At 42.7% G+C, this 25,376-nt stretch overlaps 1 protein-coding gene across 1 annotated transcript in view; it reads right to left on the bottom strand.

Annotated features, from left to right (window-relative positions):
• AGO4 (argonaute RISC component 4) overlaps positions 1-24,743 on the bottom strand; it is a 32,240-nt gene extending 7,497 nt beyond the window's left edge. Inside the window, exons 1-14 of the mRNA XM_081015643.1 lie at positions 24,232-24,743; positions 13,842-14,007; positions 13,371-13,491; positions 11,918-12,099; positions 11,452-11,588; positions 11,230-11,364; positions 10,622-10,709; positions 10,187-10,334; positions 9,990-10,109; positions 9,464-9,592; positions 8,934-9,067; positions 7,310-7,494; positions 6,643-6,802; positions 1,523-1,838 (exon numbers count right to left, since the gene is read on the bottom strand). Coding sequence (XP_080871769.1) covers positions 1,523-1,838; positions 6,643-6,802; positions 7,310-7,494; positions 8,934-9,067; positions 9,464-9,592; positions 9,990-10,109; positions 10,187-10,334; positions 10,622-10,709; positions 11,230-11,364; positions 11,452-11,588; positions 11,918-12,099; positions 13,371-13,491; positions 13,842-14,007; positions 24,232-24,250 — 2,040 coding nt within the window. The 5' untranslated portion in view covers positions 24,251-24,743. The remainder of the gene's footprint in view (positions 1-1,522; positions 1,839-6,642; positions 6,803-7,309; positions 7,495-8,933; positions 9,068-9,463; positions 9,593-9,989; positions 10,110-10,186; positions 10,335-10,621; positions 10,710-11,229; positions 11,365-11,451; positions 11,589-11,917; positions 12,100-13,370; positions 13,492-13,841; positions 14,008-24,231) is intronic.
• Positions 24,744-25,376: the final 633 nt, after the last annotated feature.

The raw sequence follows: 25,376 nt of genomic DNA, 5'->3' as shown, positions 1-25,376 counted from the left end.
CTAGAAAATTTAAGTGCTTGACATCAGCTACTTATCTGGATTGCACAAGGTCATTATTTTTATTGTATTTATCCAATACATCCAACTCCTTACATAAAGGACCAGTAAAATAAGTAACAAAAATTAAAAAATTGTCCAGTAGCACCTTAGAGACCAACTAAGTTTGTTCTGGGTATAAGCTTTCGTGTGCATGCACACTGTGTATATGAAGAAGTGTGTATGCACACGAAAGCTTTTACCCAGAACAAACTTAGTTGGTCTCTAAGGTGCTACTGGACAATTTTTTAATTTATTTCGACTTCATCAGACCAACACGGCTACCTACCTGAATAAAGGGCCAGATTCCATTGGCACTGTAAGATTTCAACTTAAATGCCAATTCAAGCTGAGGATGAAGAAATACTTTTAGTAAAATATAAGAGGCTCAGATTTGGAGGCTGCCAGCCAGCCTACTCTTTCAGCAAACAATGAGTAAGGAGGAAGCTTAACTAACACATTAGGACAGGGTTCAGTCATTTGAGGTAGTACCAAGTTTCCACACCCAAAGGAAAAGGCAATTTCTCTTTCTGAAGATTAAACACCCTCTTCCTTATCATTAACAAATGTGTAAGGGACTAGAATGTATAAGGTTCTAAAATTTAAATGACAATTACACACATCACACAAAAAACAATTTGCTGGAGAGACAGGCTAGAAATTTAAACAAAAACATGTTAGAATATGGTTCAGTCACTGTGTGTGGATTTTACAATACAACCACTCTTTGGGGGTGGGAGACATGGCATAGTTACTTGCGATAGTTGCTACTCTATAAAAATGCAAAGCAGTCGCAAGAAGGCATCATTTTTCATAGTAAACTGCCTTATACAGAGTCCATCTAGCTCAGTACTGTCTTCACAAACTAGCAGAGGCTCTCTGGGGTGTCTGATAGGGGACATTCTCATTCCCAGCTCTAACTGGAGACACCAGGGATTGAACATGAGACTTTCTGCATAAAAGGGTGTACTGAGTCACAGATTTGTTTTATCTTATTATTTCTTTATTTTTTATTAAACTTCTAAACTGTCCTTCAACCAAAGATCACAGCACAGTTTACAGTATAAAAACACAAAAATATATACTGTAATACCAAACAAAAACAATAACTGCCTACAGTACTGTTATTATTTATTCAACTTATATGCCACCCTTTTTAACCACTGCCATGTTTACCTATACCTATACAGAGTAGCATGTCTGCAAGGGAGTGGGGTGGAGTATGTAACATGAACCAACAGGCTATTGGTCTGTGGATGTATCGGATCTCAAAAGTAACTGCAGTGGCACAGCATGCATGTGATACTAATAGTGGATCTCAAAATTGGATAATAAAGCTTATGAACTAAACGCTTTTTAGGACAGGCTTCCGCTTCATGCAACCTCATGGCACAAACTTCTTTGTCCAGAAAAGAAGTCTCCTGGACCTTCCTAGGTTTGGAAAGCTAAACCTCCATGCAACATATAAGGAGCTTGAGACGAATACCTGTTTCATCTGCCCTTCTGACACACCTCCCCTATAGTAGATGATCCGCGTGGGCTTGAAGCGGGTGGACTTATAGAACTGGATCAGCAGTTCTCGCACCATGTTGGTCAGGTCCTGAATCACTTCCTGGCTGTACAGCAGCTCTTGGGAAGTTTCCTGGCGGGAAGTCTGTACTCGCACAGTAGCACAGTAGCGGCTAGGGTGGCCGTCCATGCTGCCTACGACAGCAGCGATGGAAGGCTTCTTCCCATCCCCAGCAGGCGGATGTGTGACATCTGCTCCCAGAAAGATCACTGGCTGCTGGAATACAGAGGGCCTGTTCAAATGAAAAGGAGGGGGGGGGGGCGGAAAGATTACACTGGAAATCAAGAAATGGGATGCATTATCACATTCCCTTCACCTGTCTTTTGACTTTTAATTTATGCACTAATGTACACTGTCAGATGGGCAGAGTACCACAAGGACTGAACATTCTGCTGCTCCCATAGACAATGCTATAACTAACCATAACTGCACCTGGTGCAAACCACACACTGTGCCCCCACGCCCCCACTATCTATACCAGGGAGGTCAGCAACCTTTTTCAGCCATGGGCCGGTCCACTGTCCCTCTGACCATGTTCCTATGCCCCACAAATAACCCCAAGATGCATTTCATATAAAAGCACGCATTCTACTCATGTAAAAATACCAGGCAGGCCCCACAAAAAACCCAGAGATGCATTTTAAATAAAAGGACACATTCTACTCATGTAAAAACACACTGATTCCCGGACCGTCCGCAGGCCGGATTGAGAAGGCGATTGGGCCACATCCAGCTCCCAGGCCTAAGATTGCCTACTCCTGATCTATACATATTTAAATTAGAACCAAAGATTTAGAATTAGCATCAAATTAAGGAAATTTACAGTCAGTGGAGCCTGGTAACATTTTGACTTGGTAGGGCTACAACTCTTAACCTTGCTGTTTTCATCACAATAGGACTTGCACAGCACTTATTTAAGGAAAGCATGTCATTACAATTGTGCTGAGAGCCAAAAATTATTCTGCACATCTATGGACAGGGGAAGAGGTTTCATGTAAGAGGGCCCAACTATGATTTTCAGACAAGAAAGACTCTGTACCTTTTATTTAGAAATTAGATTTTTTATTTATTTATGTATTGAGTACATCTATACATCTATTGCCATGAAACCAAAACTTCTAAAATGTGAGAAACACTTGCTTTCAGTTGCATGCAGTCCCCCTTCCGCCAAAATTTAGCTTTTCATTATTCAAAACACTTTTTTTCTCTAAATGAAAAGAATGAGGTATTTCAACCAATAGACAAAAATTATTGATTCATTTGATCAGTATAGCCGAGTCCTGAAAATGTGAAGTAATAATGTCTCATGTGCAGAGCACATGTCATCAGAACAATCACTATCAGCCTCTTATGTCTGAAATTAGGGAGAAATACCTTTCAGGTTTGGGGAAGGATGTGCAGTCAGTCAGTGTGACATCCGGACAGGCACAGAGCCCAAACTTTTCGTTTTAGAAATTAACTGATAAGCTCACAAGCAAGCGAGAAACAATTCATAGCACCCACATTTTCTTCCATTCTGCAATCAAGATATTCTGGGGGCACTTATTGGAAGCTGATCTACACACCTTTTCTGGAAAGGCTCTGGAACTGCACGTGGCTCAGACAAGCTGCCCTGCCCCACCCAGCAGCTGCTGCAGCTTTTAATGAGTGAATGCAGGGAAATGGTTAATACAGAGTTTGCAGCTACACAAGCCATCCACCATTTCTCCTCCCAATCCATTTCACAAAAATAAATGCAAAACGATCAAGCAAAAATAGATAGGTATTTATTTATTTATTTCTTTATTATACATGCGGTCTCCACTGTTGCTTGCCCTCTTTCTCTCAGCAATACCACAAAACAAAACAAACAAACAGCTCCTCAAAACACTCCCTCTTCCTTCTGTAATTACAGAAGATGCTAAAAGTTATGAGGAGGGTCTGGGCTTCAAGGAAAGAGCTCTGAACATGCTCATAGTGCTAGGCTGTTCTTCAAGGTTTTCAGGCAGTCCTTCCTAATCCAGTGGCTGCTGAACAGCCCTCAAAACAACAAAAGGAGAGAGAGCCCTTTCAGGGGCTGAAAAGCCAGCAGTTCTCCTAATACTCAATAATCCAAATGTTCAAATATCTTAATGTCAGTGGCTTTTCTTCCCAGAGACACATGTGAGGGGCCATTATTGCCATAGCTAGACATATGAAGGCATGGGATAGGCCCTGTAAAAGGGGGGAAATCCTCATCTTCCCAATTTTTTCCTGTTGTTTTGTTTTCCAGTTATTGGACAATGGGAACAGTTGTTCTATTTCAGTTTTTTCTTCAGGCCTTCACATCTCTAACTATAGCGATCCTTTTAGGTTAGGACTGGCTGAGTGTTACAGAGAATGATTGGTCAGAGAACATGAAACTGACAAATGCCTCTGCAAGCCACTGTAACTTTATCAAAGTATAAAATATATGTGGGAGAGGAAAGTGTGTGTGTCACTTCCGGGTTGGCGCCATCGCCGAATGGCGGACTCCCTCCGAGCTCCGGAGGGAGCCTGCTCGGCAGGGGTTGGGTCCTACCGCACCGGCGATGCGGGGACCCTTAAAAACCACGGCCACGAGGGCCGTGGACATGGAGACTCGGCTGGCACCGCTAGCGCCCTCCCGACTCGTGAAGGAGCCTTTTTAAAGGCTACGGATCGGGTGCCGGGGAGAAGCGTGGTGCTTTGAGTCCTCTGCTATCCCTGCCGAGCGCAGCCGCATGCCATCCGGCGGAGAGCGCTGACTTCTTCCATTGAAAATTCGGACTTTTTAACAACAACCCGTGAGTAATTTGGAAACTGGGTTTAAAAGGAGGAAAAAAAAAGAATTTCTTTTCGAATTGGACACGAGCGGGGGGGGATCCAAAAAGGAAGTCAGTCCCCCCCCCTATTGTAAACCTTCCAAGACAAGGACGGGGAAACCAAGGTCCAAAAAGATTTGTATTGCTGATAAAAACTAAGAATTCCACGATGGGGAATTATAAGAACTGTGCTGGAGGACGAACTGAGGGAGAAGAAACGTAACCCCCCCCCCCTGGGAACCGGGGTGATTGAAGAGAGAGCCTGGTGAAAAGAGTCGGAGATTTTGACAGCTGTCAAAGTAGCTGTCAAAGTCGGAAAGTAGAGAGGATTTTATTATGAGAACTTTGCTGGCTAAATTTGTTACAATTTGCTACAACTTGTTAAAACTTGGATACAAAATGGCGAAAACATGGATAACAATCGGACTTTTGGACTAGAGAAAACAAAGTTACAACAATCCCCCTAGAGGAGTTTCGGGACATTACAAAGATGGTCGTAAGTGGAAAAATACCATTGGAATTTTACAGGACTGGTTATCTTCTGGGAAAGCTGCAAAACGGAAATAATATTTTGTCTACAGGGTGTTCAGCTAAAGGAGACAATAGAATTTTCTATTGAAGAAAGGAAGGGACTGAACGCAAGTTTTTGTTCCTGAATAACAATAATCCCTGCAGACTTATTAAGCTTCTGAATTAGAACGTTTTAGCAGCGGAACAAGAGGAAACTGGACTACAATTTGGAAAGAACAATGGGGGGAGTTTTATTAAAGATCTGAAGTTAAGTGTTTTAAAAATAATTGTGAAAGGGGAAAAAAAAAAAAAAAAAGTCAGCAAGGAGTTGGGGGAAATAGGCGATTTTTGGATTGTAAGAATTCCAGGCGGATAACATGGTTTGGTGGCCAGGGGGAAACTAAACCGGGGACAGGGGGGGAGAACTAAAATCCAAAGGCTTGTCAACTTTTTTTTTTGAACTGGCTTTGTTTCATCTATTATATCTTTCATCTCTTATTTTTGATATTTCTATTATGTGGGGTGTCTTTATTATTAAAAAAAAAGGGAAATTGTGGAATAAAAATGGGGTGGGCCCTGGGAAAGAAATTTTTTGTTTTTCATCAAGGGTATTGATGAGGAATGTAGAAATTTTAAATTCGAATAATGGTCTAAACAAATTAAGTTTTTTAATTAGAACCGAGAGCTTGTGGAGCCAACAACATGAAAAAGGAATATGATAGGGGTGGGGGAAGGGGGGAGTCCTAGAAAGTGGATATATGAAAATAAGGTTATGAATGTATTTTAATTCTTATTTTCTGTATTTTTGGGAAATTTTAATAAATATTATTTAAAAAAAAAAAAAAAGGAAAGTGTGTGTGTCCTTTTGAGATTTTTCTCGGGGCAGAGGCAGGGAGGGTTAAAGAATTGCTTGGCATTCTCATTGGGAATGTCAGCAGCCCTATTGGAAGAGCCTCCAGTCATTAAAATACTGCTTTATGACCTCATGCTAGTTTGGCCTAATTAAATTGAGGCACCAATAAACATCCTAATTTCACAAAATCACATTAATGCAATTTATTAATCAATGGCAAAAATGAGCAAACATTCATTGCATTGGAGGCAACTGAGCATTTTCCTACTCTATGCCACACTTGCACCAACCAAATCTATTATGGGAATTTTCCGAACTCTCTGGAGCTATTTTGTGGATAGTGGAGCGAGAGTAACACACTCAGAGCAGCACACAGTCAAATAAAATTAAAAGAAAACACAATTACAAAATTAGGACAGAAAGATAAAAAATTTCCCAGTACCAAGCATGTCAAATGGTTGGGTCTCAACATCTATGATGGCTTTAACAGGAATTCTAGTAAAGTTGTTTTAATGCTGCCCCCTATGTCGCAACAGCATCTAAATAAAGTGGGTTGTAATACGGAAAACTGTATCGTATTAACTGTACACAGTGCTATCTTGTTCAAACAATGACAGAAGCGCACATGTAAAAAACACAGAAAATATTTTACTGGCATCTGGATGCATCCCTATTAGGACCAAAAGTGAGATTTTAGGCTTGTCAAGAATTTGCATATTACTATATAGAGTAAGTTTTACTGGAAAGATGTTGACGCTGTGCATTACAAATAGAAGCCATTCTAAACAACCACGTCTCACTTTGCTTCTCAACCAATATCAACCAGAGCGCCTGCTGCATTAGATTCCTAAAGGTATTAAGTTTAATCTGACCTTTGATGTGGTACAAGCACGTTGTTTATTCCACCAAGTTTTGCATTGATCTTCAGACATAAGTTGGACAGAGTCTGTGGAGAGGTTTTCACCACGTTTTTCACCTGAACACACTGGGTGGCCATTCCTAACAGAGTATCCCCAACACGTTTGACTTCAGCTGTAAGGGAAAGCAAGAATTTACTTCAGATAATCTTTTAAAAAAACCAAAAAACCTTTTATTTTCATGGTACAGAAGATAAATTTTGAGAAAACAATTGTTACAACAGTAAACAACGAATAACTTGTCCTGAAAAAATTACAGACTTTTATCATGCCAAATGCTGAAAAATTCATTTGATTACTTTAGGAGAGCATGTCATGGAATCCCATGAGTGCTGGGTGGATTCCTGCCACAGTCTGAACAATTTATGTATTCAATAAACATTTGCCATATTACTTCAGACAAACTTAGCTAATATGCTTGATCTCGCCCACCATCAGTGGCTAAGTGAACTGGATAACCTGCTCAGTGAGTGAGTGGATTTATTTTGGGGAGCGGGGGGGGGGACCTCACTGTGTTGCATAGGAAGGGGGAAAAGGCGATGCCAAATATATCATGTGTGCACTTTGGTCACAAATATTTTTGTTGGAACTGCAAGGTTATATTAAGTTTCATCTTTCTTACCATAGACTGGTGTCTTTCCAGGGAGAATCACTACAATTAGCTGAAGCCCAACATAAGTCAACTTCAAGTGTTTGAACATGGGCTCCACACTGTCGGCACCCTGTGCATATTTACAGAAACACGGTTGGCCCTGGATTGGCATCCCTGCATCCTTGGAGATTTTGCGCAGTTGATCAGTAAAACTCCTATAAACAAATTATGCCTTTGAGGTTATCAGCAGCAACCTATAATCCTGCAAGTTTTATCTCTATTATTCTGAGCACACCATGAGATTCACTGCTATGAGACATAATGGTGACTAGCTGAGCCTGTTTTAAGAGAGAAGAATTAGACCATTCCTAGAATATAGGTTTTGCAACAGTCATTAGCTGTACTTGCTAACTGAAAATTCCACGTACAGTCACAGTACAACTCAGAATAACATGAGCTAAAGATCAGTTGGGACAGCTATTCCCTTCAGGTCTTGCTTAATCTTCTAGAAGTGTTTGGCCTGTCACTGTTGGAAAAGGAACACCAGAATAAATGGATTTTACTATAGTTAAATTATTATGCTTTTAATATGAAATTCCCAATGAAAATAAGCAAATTATATTGCAATTTTTAACTAGGATTGGGGAGATAGTTTCTAGTACACTTTCAGAAATCTAAAAAAATACTGTGCACAGGCCCAGCCAAGAAAGTGGCTCTCACTGGCCCAATCTGCTACTCACTCATTTATCATCAGGTCAGAGTTGTGCAGACACCTCTTAGGAGACAAACTCAGCTTCAATTTGCAGTGGCCACCGAACTGCCTGCCTCTGGCAGTTGCTTCCTGTGGGCTCTCAAAAAGCCAAAAAGGCTTACTCTTCAGAGCCAGGTATTCTGGGTGAGATAGCCAGGGAAATGCCCACCCCGCCGCTACAGTGGCTAGAAAGGCCTTCTAAACCATTTTTAAAAGTTTCAAAAGTCTTCCTAAGCACTGCAGCAAATCATGGCAGCAGTGCAAGCATTATCTTAGCCACCTTGCCCAAAAATACCTGGCTCCAAAGGACCCCTCTTTGGCCCACTCTCAGAGCCCAGAGGTGGCAGAGAAGCCACCTGTGCTGCCTTTGCTACTGCAACAGAGAACTTTTTTTTAAGTGGGGTGGTGGAGGCAGGAAAGGGGGGCAGTGACTCTGCTGCTGCCGGAAACAGAAGGATGGATTAATCAGGTGTCCAGAGGCTGAGTCCCATCAGCCAGACCATGCCAAGGGCCCCTGTAGTCTTGTGCTAGCCCTGCTCAGGTGTATGCCCTTAAGCGCTCGTTCTGTTTTGTTAGCTCATTTATTAGCTCATGTAAAGCGTAGCATACTAAAAACAATATGCTCAACAAGCAATGCTTTGAGACAGAGGTTGCTAGTGAGTCACTGGCAACAAGATTTCCCCTCTCATCAGTTATTGGATTTTCTATGGAAACTGTAAAACCAGATCAAATATGGGAAACATATGGATTGGCATTTTGATGTCAACAATGTCATGCAGATGCAAGGAAAAAACTTGCATGCATTAGGGGCATTGAACCCACAACCGACAGCTAAATCACCAGCAGTTATCAGTGGAAATAAGAATAAATCACACTGTATATTCAAAGCTAGAAATGACTTACTTTAACAAATCTTCTCGGCATTGTTTCTGAGGGGCAAAGCAGGCAACAGCCCAGACTTTGATTTCGATGCCAGCATAGAATTGCTTTCCCCTCATATCCCAGACACCCTGATTTGGTGTAGCAACCGTCTTATTCTAAGGAAGATTTAAAAAACAAAACAGTTCTTCCACAACAGCTTTAAGCTAATGTACAAATGAAACATTTTGGTAACTGAAGGTATTATGTTGAATATTTTTAGCATTATCTCATTTAAAAATATTATTTAAGATATAAGACTTGCCTTTCCACCCCAAAGAGAGCCTAGAACACCTAATAATAATAATATATAACCCTGAAGACAGTAGTTACTGGGGAGGAGTTACTGGGGGGGAATTAATGCTATCTTCCCAAAGCCTGAACAAATAAATAGCATATGGCATTTCTCCTTCATGCTGTTAAACCTAAGTCTAAAGGGACTGAGTAGACTAGAAATTCAACTAGTGATTAAATGATACATGATTTGCCTAATGTATGATTTTGTGGAAACTTACCCTGCCTCCATATTGCAGCATTGGTGCAGGCAACACCCTGCCTGTCAACTCTGTCATTTCATTATGGACAACAATTCCAAACTCCTTCAGATATGGATCTGGACCGCCTACCATGCTGTTACTCTTCACCTGGAGATAAAAGAGAGCATCTCTTGAACACACATAATTACATGGCTCTTTTACTTGTGCAGGTGTGGCTCAACCACAGCTAATTATCTATACTGTTTTCTGGGCTGTTGTCATTCTTTGCTCCATTCATGTACACATAAGTTGTCAAAAATTAACTGGCTATGGTTATTTGTTGTCATCATACTCTGTGCCACAGCCAACAAACGAGCATACCTTAACCTCACAATCCTACTAAGCCCAGTACCCAAAGATGGTCTTTAACCCTGGATCCAAGTAAACAGTTTGGAACACTAACGAGAAAAGATGTTGTTGTGATATGCACACTGTGACCATCATGTTTGCCACAGACTTATTTGAAGCTTTTCATCCCCATAAAGTCAAGTTAAGAGTTACTCACTAGTCTACTAATTTCTTCCTGCCTGTCAGGTGCAGACCGTGCCGTTGCCTTGATCATCGTTGACGTCTGATTGTCAGTTAGCTTCTTGATACATCGTTGGCCTGCTACTATATTACATACCTAAGATCAGAAAGACGGCATGTAGGCGACCATATTGGAATACAATGGGACTGAAGTAAACTGCCATGTTTATTTACCTCAAGGGGTAAATATGTATGTTTCTGCTCCTGCCCTACTTGAAGGCATGGAAGATGAGGGTATTTCAGCTGTAGACTGTACTTCTGCTTAAAATACTGGGCTACTGTACACTCCATGGCCTGCCCATTTTCCAACTGCAGAGGGAACCTGTGAGGGGAAATATTGCTTTGATTAGTATTCACAGTTATTAGTGTTCACAAGAAAAATGTTTATATATTAGAACGTGAATGGTCTGCTGTCCCTTGTTCTGTAATGCACATGTTTTTAATAGTTTACACTTTAAAAATATTTATCTTAAAAGCAAAGGGTTGCATCCAACTCAAGAGGAGATCCACCAAAATTAATGAATATGACTTACTAGGATCCATTGTTTTAAATTGAGTCTACTCTGAGCAGAATTTAGTTGCTACAACTCAAAGAATGAGCATACATACGTTTGATGGCTGGCTGGTCTTCTAGTAACATTGCAAACTCTGTATTTTCTCTTCATCTGACCACAGTGAGTAACCTCTACTTTTAAACCTGCAAATCCAGAACACACACCAAATACACCAATAAGCAAAGGTTAATAATGAGAAGCAATGAGAAGGCATTTGGGGTTTTATGTGGAACTCCAGATTCAAATCCCTGCTTTCTACATGGATTAAGTGACTACATTAGAAAGCTGTTGTGAAGTCTACTTTATTTAGCCTGCCCATCTCTAGGTTGCATTACAGTTTCAAAGTCCCAGATAGGAATCAAAATATTATATGCTGAAATATCCCACCTATGAAAAGCTTAAATCTGGTTATCAAAGATCAGGCCACATTAAAAGATCAAAATGTTTTTAACAGCTACTCAAGCTAAAACCTATTGTGAAGAAAGTGCAACAACACAAATGAGAAGAACTACAGTCTGCATACTGAAAAGTGCTATAGATGTCCTAGGCCTTCGTATTATTTTCCAATGATGGGAACATACCAGAAGACGCTTTGGGGTTCAGTTACTTTGATTTTTACAGTTCAACATGCATGAAAATATTTTATTTACTCCAAAGATTCACCTCTGATTTCTTTGGTAAACTTAACACGCTGGGAGTCTGTAAGGGGTTTTGTTTGTTCATTGATGTTCTGAATATCCAAGACCTCGCACATGAATTCAATAATAGGCTGGGCACGATAGAAAGCAGTTGCTGATACTAAAAGAGAACAACAACAAAATGTACTGAGAAATAGGTTTATGGAAGAGATTTAAGGCAATTAAAGCAAATGATTTTTTTTCATACCATCGATGTTAAGCATCATGTTCCACATTGCAGGCCTGACAGACTGGTGGAAGCCAAACCAAACCTCGCGACCACCTCCCAGTGGGTGATAATATCCTTCAGGGGGAGAGAAGAAGGAACGGCCCACTGGCGTGTACCTAAGAAGACAGGTGTATCAGCTTTGTTTTCTTTGGAGGAAACTTGCAGATAAAAAATTCTGTACAACATATTACATGCATCAATCATTAACCAAGTGGGACTTGCAACAAAATGCTGCAATGAGGAATGTTCCTGTTCAGGATTCCAGCCAGCCATGCCCTCAGCCAGGATATTCCATTCCATCTCCCACCAAGTCAGTCAGAATTCTGTGCTCGATCCTCAATAGGGCTGCATGGGGGGGGGTTGGGGGGGTTAAAGGTACATCCACAAAAGGTAGTTTAACTAGCCTTGGCTGTGAGAAGAGTGAGAATATATCATAGGAGCTCACCTCATAGAGGGAAGGTGCCGGGTGATGACATCAAGTGCCTGTACAGAGTCTTCTGGGACTTCATTCAGATGCCCTGCCAGAGCTTCCAGGAGCATCTGAAGGCTGACCACAGACACCCACTGAACTGACACTTTAAAGGTTTGGTCCTTCCCTTCACCTGGGAGTGTGACCTCCATATCCACCTGAAGAGTCAATTGTGAAAGTTAGTCATATAGCTGATACTAATGCAGATGTTTTCAACTTTGAAAAAGGCTGAAGCCCTTCACTGCTTGTACTTCACTGAAACTGGATAAAGATCAGTTTAAATTTAGGGCGGTTTTAGTTATAGCATGTATTTCTGCAGCAGAAGAATCTGAAATCTGCTCTTTGTAAGAACCCTTAAAAAGGAGTAGGGTTGGTCCTCCAGATATTGCTGAACCACAGCTCTCATCATTCATTTGCCATTGGCCATGCTAGCCTGGACAGATCATTGGCCATACCAGCCTGGACTGCAGAGTCCCAACATCTGAAGGGCTGCAGCCTAGCCACAATAACCTTGATCCCAGAGTATCATCAGTTTCATTATTAAGACTTCCCTACTCCTTCTGAAGCTGCAGATCACCACTCCATGGAAGTACAGTAAGTCCTAGAAGTATTTCAGAGCATATTGAGATGTTTCATTTAGCACAGTGAGGCATGAAAAGTGGCCCTCTCCAGAAAGGCACACACATACTATAAGATTCTCCCTTTATACAATGGTCACATTCAGATGCAACGCTAAGCCATAGTGTTGGTTTATTTAATCATACTGTGCATGAACTACATGCTTATGATGCAGGTCAAGCTCTCCCACTTTTGCTCCTTACTTAGTTGAGCAGGCAAACTTTTGAACCAGCACTCATGATTTCTCTCTCTCCAAACTGGTCCCTATCAAGAAGCTCAAGTTTCTTCTTAGCTTCCCAATCATGGCTTAATCAGAAATAAACAAATTATAAGCACTGGTCTGAACATAAAATGCTAAGTTCCATGGTCTGTTTCCCTGCTCAAGTAAGCAAGGAGCAAAGTGGGAGAACTCAAGCTCATTCACAATGTTAAACTATACCTCATGGCTTAGCATCACATCTGAATTTGCCAATGTTAACAAATACCACTTTAAGCTTCTGCACAGCATTCTGTTTACATGGTGTTACTGCAAAACTTAGAACTAAATCAGTTTATCGATAGCTCATATTCCTGCAATACTGAAGGTCAGGTTAAGCATGACACCATTAGGATCTAGGCCAGGCACCCCCAAACTCGGCCCTCCAGCTGTTTTGGGACTACAACTCCCATCATCCCTAGCTAACAGGACCAGTGGTCAGGGATGGTGGGAACTGTAGTCCCAAAACAGCTGGAGGGCCAAGTCTGGGGGTGCCTGATCTAGGCATCAGATTGAGAATAGTATCTTCTGAAGGCCATTCATGAAACCACTTACCCTATCCCTGCCAATAGGCAGAGGATGTGCAGTGTACATGTTCCTCTTGCCATCATAGCCAGGCTGCCGATCCCCAAATATCTGCATCTTGAAGTGTCTCACCATAGTATCAACTACCTCCCTGAAAAGAGTTGGAAGCAAAATAGAAGTGAGCAGAGACAACAGGAAAAATTAGTGGCATGTAAGCATTTAGCAGTCTTGATCCAGTTTGTCAAAACATAATCCAAGCTGCCTGAAGAGCCCAAATAAATAAAAATTATTTTAGTCCAAGGACAAGTAGTTTTTACAGTATCAGAATGTCACCAAATCTGTTGCTGAGGATGCAAGGCTGTTCCATAGTGCATCCAATTTTAGTACTCAAATGCTCATAGCATATTTAAGTTCTTTACCCAAAGAACCTATTTAAAACTGCAATTGACAGCAGTTGGAGAACTGTTAAAAATAGGCTTGGAATTCTCTAGTTGGTCTCACCTGTTCACCCTCCGGGGACGCTTTTCTGGTTTGATATCCACATCATAATGATAAACATCGATTTTAGGGATCTGCACTTGGAAATGATTGGCTAAGAGACGAATCGGTTTCCCTACTGTTCCCAGGCCTGGACGACGGGGCGGCTGAAACAGGTTGGCTGGTGGCCCTGTAAAAAATTGAGAGATTTAGAAGGATTGCCTAGCAAGCATTGCCAGCTTGATCATTTTAGCAATTCCAATTCCAATCCCAACAGGTACTAGAAAATTAAGGCCAATTAGGTTTTATGCTTTTCATATTGATGCTTTGTTTTATTCTTTTTGTAAGCCACCCTAAGAATCAGGCTGAAGGACAGAATAAAAATACATGGACTGAACTACAGAGCTCATACTAACAGAAAGGAGTACGTTGTTCTGTCCTTTGATTTCTCACACTCAAATAAGTTTACACTCCCCTTGAAAAGATTCGGATGAGATTGACAAACAAAAGTTATGTAGGACTTCCTGGGAGCACTGCTAACATAGTAATAAAAGTCAGAACTAGACATTGTGGGAGACGTATGCCCAAAGCTTGCATCCTTGACTTCTCTCTCCTTGATAGCATCTCAGTTATGCTGAGTATGATGTTATGAATCTGGGGGACAGGCTAAATTCCAGATCAGCTAGTGCCAGAATTTAATTAAGGTTTAAAGTGTTTAAGCTTGTGTTAAAAGCTTTGTGTCAAACCAAAAAGAGGTTAGAATCTAAGGAAGCGCAGTGTGTATTCCAGGCACCAGTAATTTAGCACATGTAAAAGCTAGTGAAATAATGTAGCACATGTAAAAGATAGTGAAGCAGGCACACTTCCTGGGTTGTGTATTAGGACAATGATCCTGGCCAATGAACAGTTGGCAATCAGTCTGTCTTGCAATGGAAGTGTGCATTCGGATGTGAAGTCAAACTGTTGGAGAGGTATAGCATGTGCTATGGCTGTGGAGTCAGAGACAGAAGAGACATAATTTATTGCAGGTGGGGCAGATGAAAGTGTCCGGGTTTTGCTGCTACAGGTGCACCAAGGTGTACTCTGGGCTCCTCCCAGCAGTCACTGCTATGGATACACAACCTGTCTGTCTGTCTCCTGGCACTGCGATTGCCTGCAAAGGGATTCCCATACAATAATAAATAAATGTAATAATAGTAATAATAATATTTTATTATTTATACCCCGCCCATCTGGCTGTGTTTCCCCAGCCACTCTGGGTGGCCTCCAACGGAGGACTAAAAACAGAATACAACTTCAAACATTAAAAAGTTCCCTGAACAGGGCTGCCTTCAGATGTCTTCTAAAAGTCAGATAGCTGTTTATTTCCTTCACATCTGATGGGAGGGCGTTCCACAGGGCGGGTGCCACTACCGAGAAGGCCCCCTGCCTGGTTCCCTGTTCCCACTTCTTGCAGTGAGGGAACTGCCAGAAGGCACTCAGCGCTGGACCTCGGTGTCTGGGCAGAACAATGGGGGTGGAGACGCTCCCTCAGGTGTGTGGTCAACAATGCTGATGACGTCCTGACCCAGGATGTTGGTCTTCATCAGACTGAGGATGAGGCCAAACTCCATGCAGGCTTGGGCAAAACAGTTGGGCATCTGCAAACAACATCTCTCAGATAACCAGCCCGGAAATGTTGTTTGCAGACTCTGTCCTGCCATGTAAAGCCAGTCAACAAGTGTTAGTAGAAAATACTAATTCCCTTATGAGATGACCAAGTGCACAGGGATAGACCACTGAAGTTCAAAGCATTGAAAGGGCTATGTGTCAGTGTGAAAAGCTAATTCTCTTTGAGGTAGTGAGCTTTAGCACAGGCATAGGCAAACTCGACCCTCCAGATGTTTTGGGACTACAATTCCCATCATCCCTGACCACTGGTCCTGTTAGCTAGGGATGATGGGAGAAACTGGAAAGTATTTTTGACGGAATGGAGGTTTTCAGACAACTGGATCTTGTTATGTTGAGCAACACATTTTCCAAAAAAAAAAAAAAATCAGTATCTGGTGATCCACATTTGACTGTGCAATATATTCCTAATCATTGTTTCTTTTTGTTTTATAGCTAATAGGCCAGGCTAACTAGTAATATTTTGAATTGTGAATCTAACAAATCTGCTGAGACAAACCAAAAGGTCCAGCTGATCCAACATTCTTTCCCACAGTAATCAGTCAGGGATCTCTGGGAAGATCAGGTAACAACCTTCCCTCCATTTGTCTCTAATATTCAGAGGAATACTGTATCCAAATCTGGATATTCAATAGCCATTGCAAGGCCTGTCTTCCACAATTTTGTCTATTTTTTAAAAGCCACTAGCCATCACCACATAAAGTAATGCATTTTAAAGGTTAATTACATGCTGTACAAAGATGTACTTTATTTTGTCACTGTCAGGCAAACTCCAGGGACAATTGCAGAATAATGTGCCACCACTAGAAATACCCTATTGCTGGTCACCTCGAGGCCACAGCTCTGATGGTGGTGGGAAACCAAGAAGGGCCTCTTGGTGCATTTTCTTACAAAGGCATCCTTATGTGACAGGAGGCAGTCTCCGAGTTACCTGGGTCACAAGCTGTTTTGGGTTTTACTAACAACACAACCACTTGCAGTGGTGTGTTACATTTAAGCAGTGGTGTGCGAGATACAAACCAATCCAAAGTTTTATGTGGAATTTTTATTGGGCTGCTAGTAAACACTTTAAGACACTTACAACTCAAAATTGCATATACAGTGGTACCTCAGGTTAAGAACTTAATTTGTTCTGGAGGTCCGTTCTTAACCTGAAACTGTTCTTAACCTGAAGCACCACTTTATCTAATGGGGCCTCCTGCTGCTGCTGCGCCGCCCCCGCCAGATCTCTGTTCTCATCCTGAAGCAAAGTTCTTAACCCGAGGTACTATTTCTGGGTTAGCGGAGTCTGTAACCTGAAGCGTATGTAACCTGAAGCGTATGTAACCCAAGGTACCACTGTAGTGTGGTGTAGTGGTTAAGAGCAGTATTCTCGTAATCTGGGGAACCGGGTTCGCGTCTCTGCTCCTCCACATGCAGCTGCTGGGTGACCTTGGGCTAGTCATACTTCTTTAAAGTCTCTCAGCCCCACTCACCTCACAGAGTGTTTGTTGTGGGGGAGGAAGGGAAAGGAGAATGTTAGCCGCTTTGAGACTCCTTAAAGGGAGTGAAAGGCGGGATATCAAATCCAAACTCTTCTTCTTCTTCTAATTACCTTAACATGGTTTAAACACTAAGAGGGGAAATTAAGGTACTAAAAGCTGTTAATATATAGCTGGACATTTTATATGATTAGTCTCTTTAGGAATAGCCATGGGGGGAAATAGAAAATGTCACTGGTATTGTATACATTCATTACCATTACACATTGGTTTTATGGACAATGTATTTTTAGCAATCACATTTTTCATATAAAATCTAGTGACAGAAAACGTTCTGAAATATTTTCTACGTTAACATTTCCCTTGTACACACTTCCCCCGCCCACCTGAAGCTAACACACACACACAAATGATTTAGCCTTTCCTCCTATGGAAAGTGCTCAAAGTTCAATCCCTCACAGAACTAGTTACATTACAAACCCTCATCGGTCAGCATAAGATTCCATAATGCTAAACCTTTTTGCTTTCAAAAAATTAGATCTCTTGACTATCATGAATCAAGGACAATCAAAGTTTACTTTATTTGTATACTCAGGAGATGTGCTATTTGGTTTGAAGTAGCATAGCTTTTATAGATCAGTGATCTGCTCAAAGAATTACCGGTACATAGAAAATATGTTGGTGTCCTTCAGGGCTGACAATTTTTGTAGGTTCAGCATTTGAGCTGCTGAGATAGAATTACCGTCAAAAGCTCCCTCAGTTTCTGAAATAATAGTTTGTATTTATACAGCACTTCTGTTTAAGTATTTTTTACTCTTTGTATCTCTCACAAAACTCCTGAAAGGCCATTGTTACTCAAACATTACAGATAGAAAGCAGAGGTTGAGAGATAGACCATGACTTGGAAGGGCAATTCAGCACCACTCTCTAGGGCATGTAGAATAAATAACAAGTCCAATTACTACCAGAACCTATTCTCCTTTAACTTTTTTGGGTAACAGAAAAATTAAACAGACTGGGACAAACAGGAGCTCCAGAACTAGTAACTAGAAATATACCTCCACTTATATTTGTAAGCAAAACTCAGCTGATTACCATGAATCATTGCAGCGCAGCACAGCACAGCACTGGGTGTTATTTCCCCCCACTGTAGGCTGTATGGTCAACAGATTAGTATTTTTTTTAGCTCTCCTTCAGGCATTTCAGTCAATCCATACTTGCTCTCCCATCCTCTGCAGTCACTCCCCAAGCATCACCTGTCTAACTTCTTATGGGCCTTGACCAGTTTGTGTGACAGAATGTGGTCCTTCAGTAACCAGAACCCATGAAGTTTAGGGCTTTACAAGTGATCACCAGCACTCTGAATCAGTGTTAGAAACTGGGATGGAAAAGCTAGGAGCCAAATGGCTTCTGGGACCTGGGTTGCAGCCACCAAAACAGAATGTCTAGTCGCTACAGGGGAGAAGTTGGCAACACTTTATTATTTTTATGAGCATGAGCTAATAGCTAATACACAATTCACTTAAGTGACACATGGTTAATATTACATTTTAGCAGAAATTGTTAATACATGTTTAATTTGGTGCTTACTTCAGTCTTCAAAACACTCTACTTTTTACAGTATTGTTAAACTCCTTAACATATTGTCTACCCTTAACATATACTTCAAGGCTTCAAAGCACATGCATTTCTGTAATCCTTGAGTGTAAGACAGGTGCAAAAAATGGCACCCTGACTTTGGGAGGTGCTCACAAATGGAGAATCTTTAGGTGCAAAATGCACCTGGCACCCTGCTAATTTTGAACCCTGCTCTGAATTATGTAGCTTCTTGGATGGCAGAGAAATTTAATAAATATCAAACAAACAGATAAAATACTGTTAAAGAAAGCAACTGTTTTCACAATTCTTCCTGAGGTGAATTTGATTAAGAAGGTGAGTCATCATAGCCATGAAGCCTTCACAACGGCATTTCTTTAAATAGTACCAAGCCAAGAATTTCTTTATTATGAGCTGTAGTAATGAAAAGGTTAAACTAATCTATGACTAAAACTTTATCAAGGAGACTCAGAATTCAACTGGAATTCAGCTCCTGAGTACATCACTGTAAGTAGTGGGAATCCCACATTCCTTGCTCTAGGCAATAAATAAGTCACTGCTGGCAAGGAGAGAGAGAAAAGGAAAGATCACATCTAGGTTGCCACTGAAGCAGGGTGCCACCATTCTTCACACAAGTAAGCATAATCGCTTCATAATGCACAAGCCATTTCATATACCGGTAACTAAGAGGAGTTCTGCTGGATCAAACTAAAGGCCAATCTAGTCCAGCATCATGTTCTCAATGGCAAACCAGATGCCTACAGGAAACCTGCAAGCAGGGATTTCCAGCAACTCTTATTCAGAGGGACACTAACACAGGAGACAGGACACAAGCATCATGACTACCATTCACTGATAGCCTAATCTGCTATGGATTTGTCTCTCTTTTAAAAACATCCAAGTTGGTGGCCATACCTACATCACATGGAAGCAAATTCCATAGTTTAACTGTGTGCTGTATGTGAAGGGGTCATCTAAATTTTCATAATGAGCATAAATCAAAAGTGAATCCACTTGGGTGCATAATGCAATATGAGTACAATGCAGTATTTGTTAGAAAGAGTTACCATTTAAGAGACTTTTTGTGAATCAGCCTTTCTACATATTTAGCCACTGTGACATGCTAGAGGATTTGCATGTGGGAAACTCAGGTTCGAAACCTTGCTCAGGTAGCCTTGGACAAGTCATCACTCTCTCTAAGCCAGGGGTAGGCAACCTAAGGCCTGTGGGCTGGATGCGGCCCAATCACCTTCTCAAGCTGGCCTACGGACTATCTGGGAATCAGCATGTTTTTACATGAGTAGAATGTGTCCTTTTATTTAAAATGCATCTCTGGGTTATTTCTGGGGCATAGGAATTTGTTCATTCCCCCCCCAAAAAATATAGTCTGGCCCTCCACATGGTCTGAGGGACGGTGGACCAGCCCATGGCTGAAAAAGGTTGCTGACCCCTGCTCTAAGCCATACTCATTCCACAAGGAATCCCCCAAATGTGAACTTTGCCTGCCTCACAGACTCCTCACAAGGACACCAACGCTCTAAGTTCTTTGGAGAGGAACCTCCCTGTGAAGTTCAGTAACTTACTTGTGTTCCTCTTTCCTGAAAGTGACAAAGGAAGTGAAATAACAAGTGAACAGAGAAGTGGTGCAGTCTCTGCATGTGAATTTACCAGCTCCATTAAGCTTGCTTAAACCAACGCTTGGTCACATTTTGCAATAAAAAACTGGCAACTTCCGGGGCTATCAGCTAACAACCTAAACCTCAACCAACACTGGATCCCTTATCAAGGAATTATTATGGACACTCTTAAGGGAAAAAATAATCCCATTGTTTCACTTACTTGTCAAAAGGCAAAAAGTTGCCAAATGTACAGTCTTAGCAAAATTGTCCACTGCAAAGAAAAAAATAAAGTTCTGTTTTTATAAGTAAATGTATTGCAATGTAGCTGCAAAAGCAAAGGGGTTTACATGGACATCACACATTTTAAAAATCTAGTCAATTAAAAAACATTTCCTTTTGAAATGAGTTTAGAGCAACATGGAACAACGGTAACATCAGAATTCAACCTTTCACAAAGCACAGGTGGAAAACATGTCACTTGGATACACAAAAGGCCCAACTCCAATGCACGTGGAGGGCCACAATCCAGGCACCACTGCTGAAAATACTTTATTATTGCAGCACTGAAAGCACTCTCTTGTTTATGGTGACTCACAGTTTATGTAGGGAGGAGTCTATATGGGAGAAAGTGATCTTTAATGTATCACAGAGTAGACCTAGGCTGTGTAAGTCAAAATCAGTATCTGGAGTTCAGCTCGATAACCAAGAGGCATCCTGTAGGGCTCACAAAGGATGACCAGCACACATTTTCAGAAGATACACTATTGGACTTCAAACCTTCAGCTGGTCCAGACTGTCCATAAGGAAAGGTACATGTGAAGCCCATTATAACAGTTAATTTAAAAGGTTGCAGAGCATGCATGACTATGGCCAAGTCCCTGAGTCTTCAGAAAAGGGCACAGTGGACATATAAGTGAAAGCTTACAGAACACAAGCTGCTACACAAACATCCAAAAGCAGTGCCAGGCCTCAGGTAACTCCCAAACAGCTATCTACTTAATGGGGAGTATGAACCCAACAAGAGGAGGAACGTCCTTTAGATCCTTTCTAATAAAATCACCCACCATCTGCATCTGTCTTGTCAGGATTGAACATATTAATTCATATCCAGTTCATTACTTGATTTTAGCCATTCATACACCGCATCTGATACAAATGAAAAAGAGAAATAAAAACATAACGACACTGTGCCCCAAATCTCCAAATGACCTCGCCCAGCACTGTCATATAGGTATTAGTGTAGAACCCTGCAGAATGCAGAACCATGCAAGGTTAACTTCCACAAGGTAGAGCAGCAGTTACAGCACCAACTTCTGGAACCATCCCACAAGACTGGAGCAGAACCACTGCAGCACAATACTCTTCCCTGGAATCTACACAGATTGTCCAAAAGGATGCCACATTTTTTTTGTAGGGGGTTACTGGGTTGTTGCCGTTTTTATTTTGATTATGTATTTTGTGGTTTTATATTTTGATTTTATCCTGTAAACCTCCCTGAGAACTCCGGGTATAAGGCGGTATATAAATTAAAATATAAATAAAATAAAATAAACTGGTGGTACTGAAAACTGTCAAGAAAGGAAGATCAACAAAGTCATGCTTCGCAGCAATACAGAACATCCATTGGGGTAACCAAAGAATTTCCCATCCTAAACTCCATCCAGAACCCCAAATTTAAAAGAATTTATATGTAATGACATGTATCCAATAAGCAATTGCCCACCCAACCACCTTGCCAAAATAGGAATAATTTCTCAACACAAGATAAATCTGATTTCTCAAGACAAGGGGATCCAAGATTCCCTCAGTAGACGGTCTTGCAAGCACCTCTGAGAGATGACAACATCACACCCTCCCTCCCTTGAACTACAAATAAATTTCACAGAACTAATTTAGTCATCCCATAATATGACTTTTACTAGCCAAGACAAAAAAGGCTTGAAAAGGCAAACTGCCAGATAAACCACTCTATTTGAATAGTTGGATGTTCAGCAGTGACCCACCTTTGATACCCTAGGCTAAACATACACACCACCCCAAAAGCTCACCCAATGAAGTCTAATGATGATGCTAAGCAACAGCAACTCATACTACTTACAGGTGGGAATTCACTGAGTACCCAACACAAGACTCTCAAGGAAGCTGCAGGCTGCAAATGGAGAATATGGGGAAGACTGAAGATGGCAACAGTCTCACAGGATAGATCTAAAGCACGACATCCAATTATATTTCTGTACACTATTGGATAGTTAGCTGCTCTGGGGGCTCCTAATGAGTCAAAAGGTAGGATAAAAATATAAAATGCACTACAAAAGTGACTCATCTAAGTAACAGCTTTAAGCCCTCAACATTTGAGATACATAAAAGAGAACACTGGTACAGTTTTGTATCTACCAGAACAGAGTGGGGGTGCAGATGAGAGACTTCAGATGAAGGACGCAACAACAATTACCCACAACAGAACTCCAGGTTACAGAAGCTGAAGCAAGGATGATTAATGATAAGTAAAACAATCAAGCGCCACAAAATCAAAGTGGTGTACAAAATACACATAAAGGACAGGTCCCACTCAATGGGTTTATGGTTCAGACAACTAGATAATGTAAGTTTAAAAATGGAGACCAAACACAGTTAGACAAAGATTGGCTGGGGAAAAAATAAGCCTTAAGAATCTACTTTAAAAGAAAGAACATCACTTGAACTATTTCATGAGACAAAAGGCCTGGCCTAACAGGAGGCAGAAATCCCTACATCACCCCAAAAACCACAACCAATTGCTAACCTGTTGTTTCCTTCATGAACACAATGCTTCCAAGTTCCATCCGGCCAAATGAACCAGACCTTAATGTTATCACATCTCATTTCAATTCATTATACTACTATGCTGAAGCTGGACCCTCTTCAATCAAAGAATATTAGCTATCTTTCTAGCGCTTATTTCTGTTGCCCAATCGGGCAACATCTCTTATATATCAGGAGCTCCATCAGCTCAAGAGTGAAGTTCCTCACCAATACTACTGATACATACCTCAACTCTTATCACAGTCCTGGGGTTAAGATCCCAAGAACATAACTGGGCCATTCAGGCCCTACATCTAATCATCAACCAGTATCTTCTGCAACTGGTGCTAAGACTTTCCAGTTCGGGTTGACATCCAAAAGTAACTGCTCCATTCCACTTAAATTATTACCCACCCAGAGCCCTTGGCAAGGGAGAATGAACACTAAAATGCACACCTCAAACCAGATAAATTAGGGCCCAGAACTTTAATAGCTAGTCTGCAGAGGGTACTACTATGCTACAGGCTTACCCATTTTTAAAGCAAGCCTGGTCAGAGCCAATTTCCCTGCAGGGCTGAGTTCACACTGAGGTGCAAGGCTCATTACTGCACACAGTAGTTTCCAGATATACACCCAAGCTACCACCAAGCTACCACCACCTCTTTTTTTAAGCATCTACCTAAAAACATTACATGCTATGTGGGTATAAATAGCCCTCAAGGAACAAAAGCAACAGGGTCACCACTATCAGCCTTTTAGGCCACATATAAAGCACACACACCCAAGAGAATCCTGGGGGCTTACACTTAAGGGTGCTAGGAGTTATAGTTCTATGGTAGCCAAACTACAATTCCCGTAATGTGGAAGGGGTGTGTGTGCTTTAAATGAATGGTTTGTCTGCGGACACTGTCCCCTTTCACCTAAATAAACAAATGGTTTAGCAAGCCTTTCCTTTCTCCCAAGGCTTCTGCTGGAAGATACATCCATTTAAGCCCCATGGCCCAGCCCCACCCTTCAAGAAAAACCAACAACAACACTCCCAGCCCCACCTCTGCAGGTGGAGCAACCCCTGCTCCCAATGTCACTCCCAAGCAAGGCATGCAAGGGCAAGGGCTCCTTCCTTCTTCCCTCCATCACATCCCAACTGTGACCCACGTCGTCACCCACGGCCTCAAGACCACCGCTGGGCCCCTCCCACCACACTCGCACGCATACACACCTCGCACACCCTTTGCATGCATATACATGAAGGCCTCACCCCCCTCTCACCTGGTCCCAGCGCCTCCATGGCGGCGACGGCGGCGGCCTCGCTGCGGTCCCCTCCGGTCCCGGCCGCCCCGGGCCCCGCAGCTCCAGCCGCCGCCGCCGCCGCAGCGTATCTCTTAATTTCGGGAATATTGGCTCCGGTGTGAGGGTCAGTACCGGGAAGGGGGGGAGAGCAGGAGGCGGGGGGAGGGGGCGTCCCCGCCTCGCCAACAGCCCGCGGCCGCCTCGGCGGAACCAGCCCGGCCGCCCAGCGCTCTCCCTCGGCACCGGGAGCGCCTCTTCTTCCTCCTCCTCCTCCCCCACCCGCCTCCGCCTCCTCTTCCTCCCCCTTCTCCACGCTCGGTCGCGCGTGTCTGTGTGTTGGGGGATGTGCGCGCACGCGCGCGCCTCTTCTCGGCCCCGAGACCGAGTGGACGGTGCCAGAGAGAGAGGAGACTGTAAATGTGCGTATCCGCGCTGCGGCCACTGCCGCTCGCTGCCTTTCACTCAGGCCCAGGCCGTGCGTGTGTTTGTGCGTGCGCGCCCCCTGTGCCTCCCTCCGGCGCGCACGCGCGCCTGCCCGGGCCCCCTTTCACAGCGCAGCCGCCTCAGCTGTCACCTCAGGCGCGAGTGCGCGACTAGCTCCGCCCGCTTCAACCAACATGGGGGGGGCGGGGGCGGGGGAAGAGGGGAATGGCTGAGGCAAAGAGCCGCGTAAGGTGCACGCGCGGCGCGGTATATTGTTCCGTCCTCTTCGCCTAGAAGGTGTACGCGCCTGTAGATCAGCTTCCTTTCCTCGCCCGCTTTTCCCCGGTCCGGCAGAAGACCCTGATGAGCGAGCGCTGCACTCTCTGCCGTCTGGGGCGGGGGGGGGGAGCGCGCTCCCCCCGCGGTTTTGTTACCGTCTCCCTCAAACACAAACCCATTCACTGCCGCCGACCTCGCCCTGCCAACTAGAGGCATTTAAGCACAGCGGGGGCGCCGACTATTATTTCTCTTCATCCCCCACGAATGTCCCCACTCAGCAAGAGAAGAGACCGCGGCAAGACCTTTCGGAAGTTTTCAGGGAACTTCGGTCTGTGGGGCTCCAAAAGTGCCTTTGAACATGTGCGGAGTGTGTTCTCTTTTCACACCAGCCACAAGTACTACCCCACCAGCCATGAGCCTAC

Source organism: Podarcis pityusensis (assembly GCF_964106645.2).
Source record: "Podarcis pityusensis genome assembly, chromosome: 8".
NCBI lineage: Eukaryota > Metazoa > Chordata > Lepidosauria > Squamata > Lacertidae > Podarcis > Podarcis pityusensis.
This window is presented reverse-complemented; position numbering and strand designations above follow the sequence as displayed.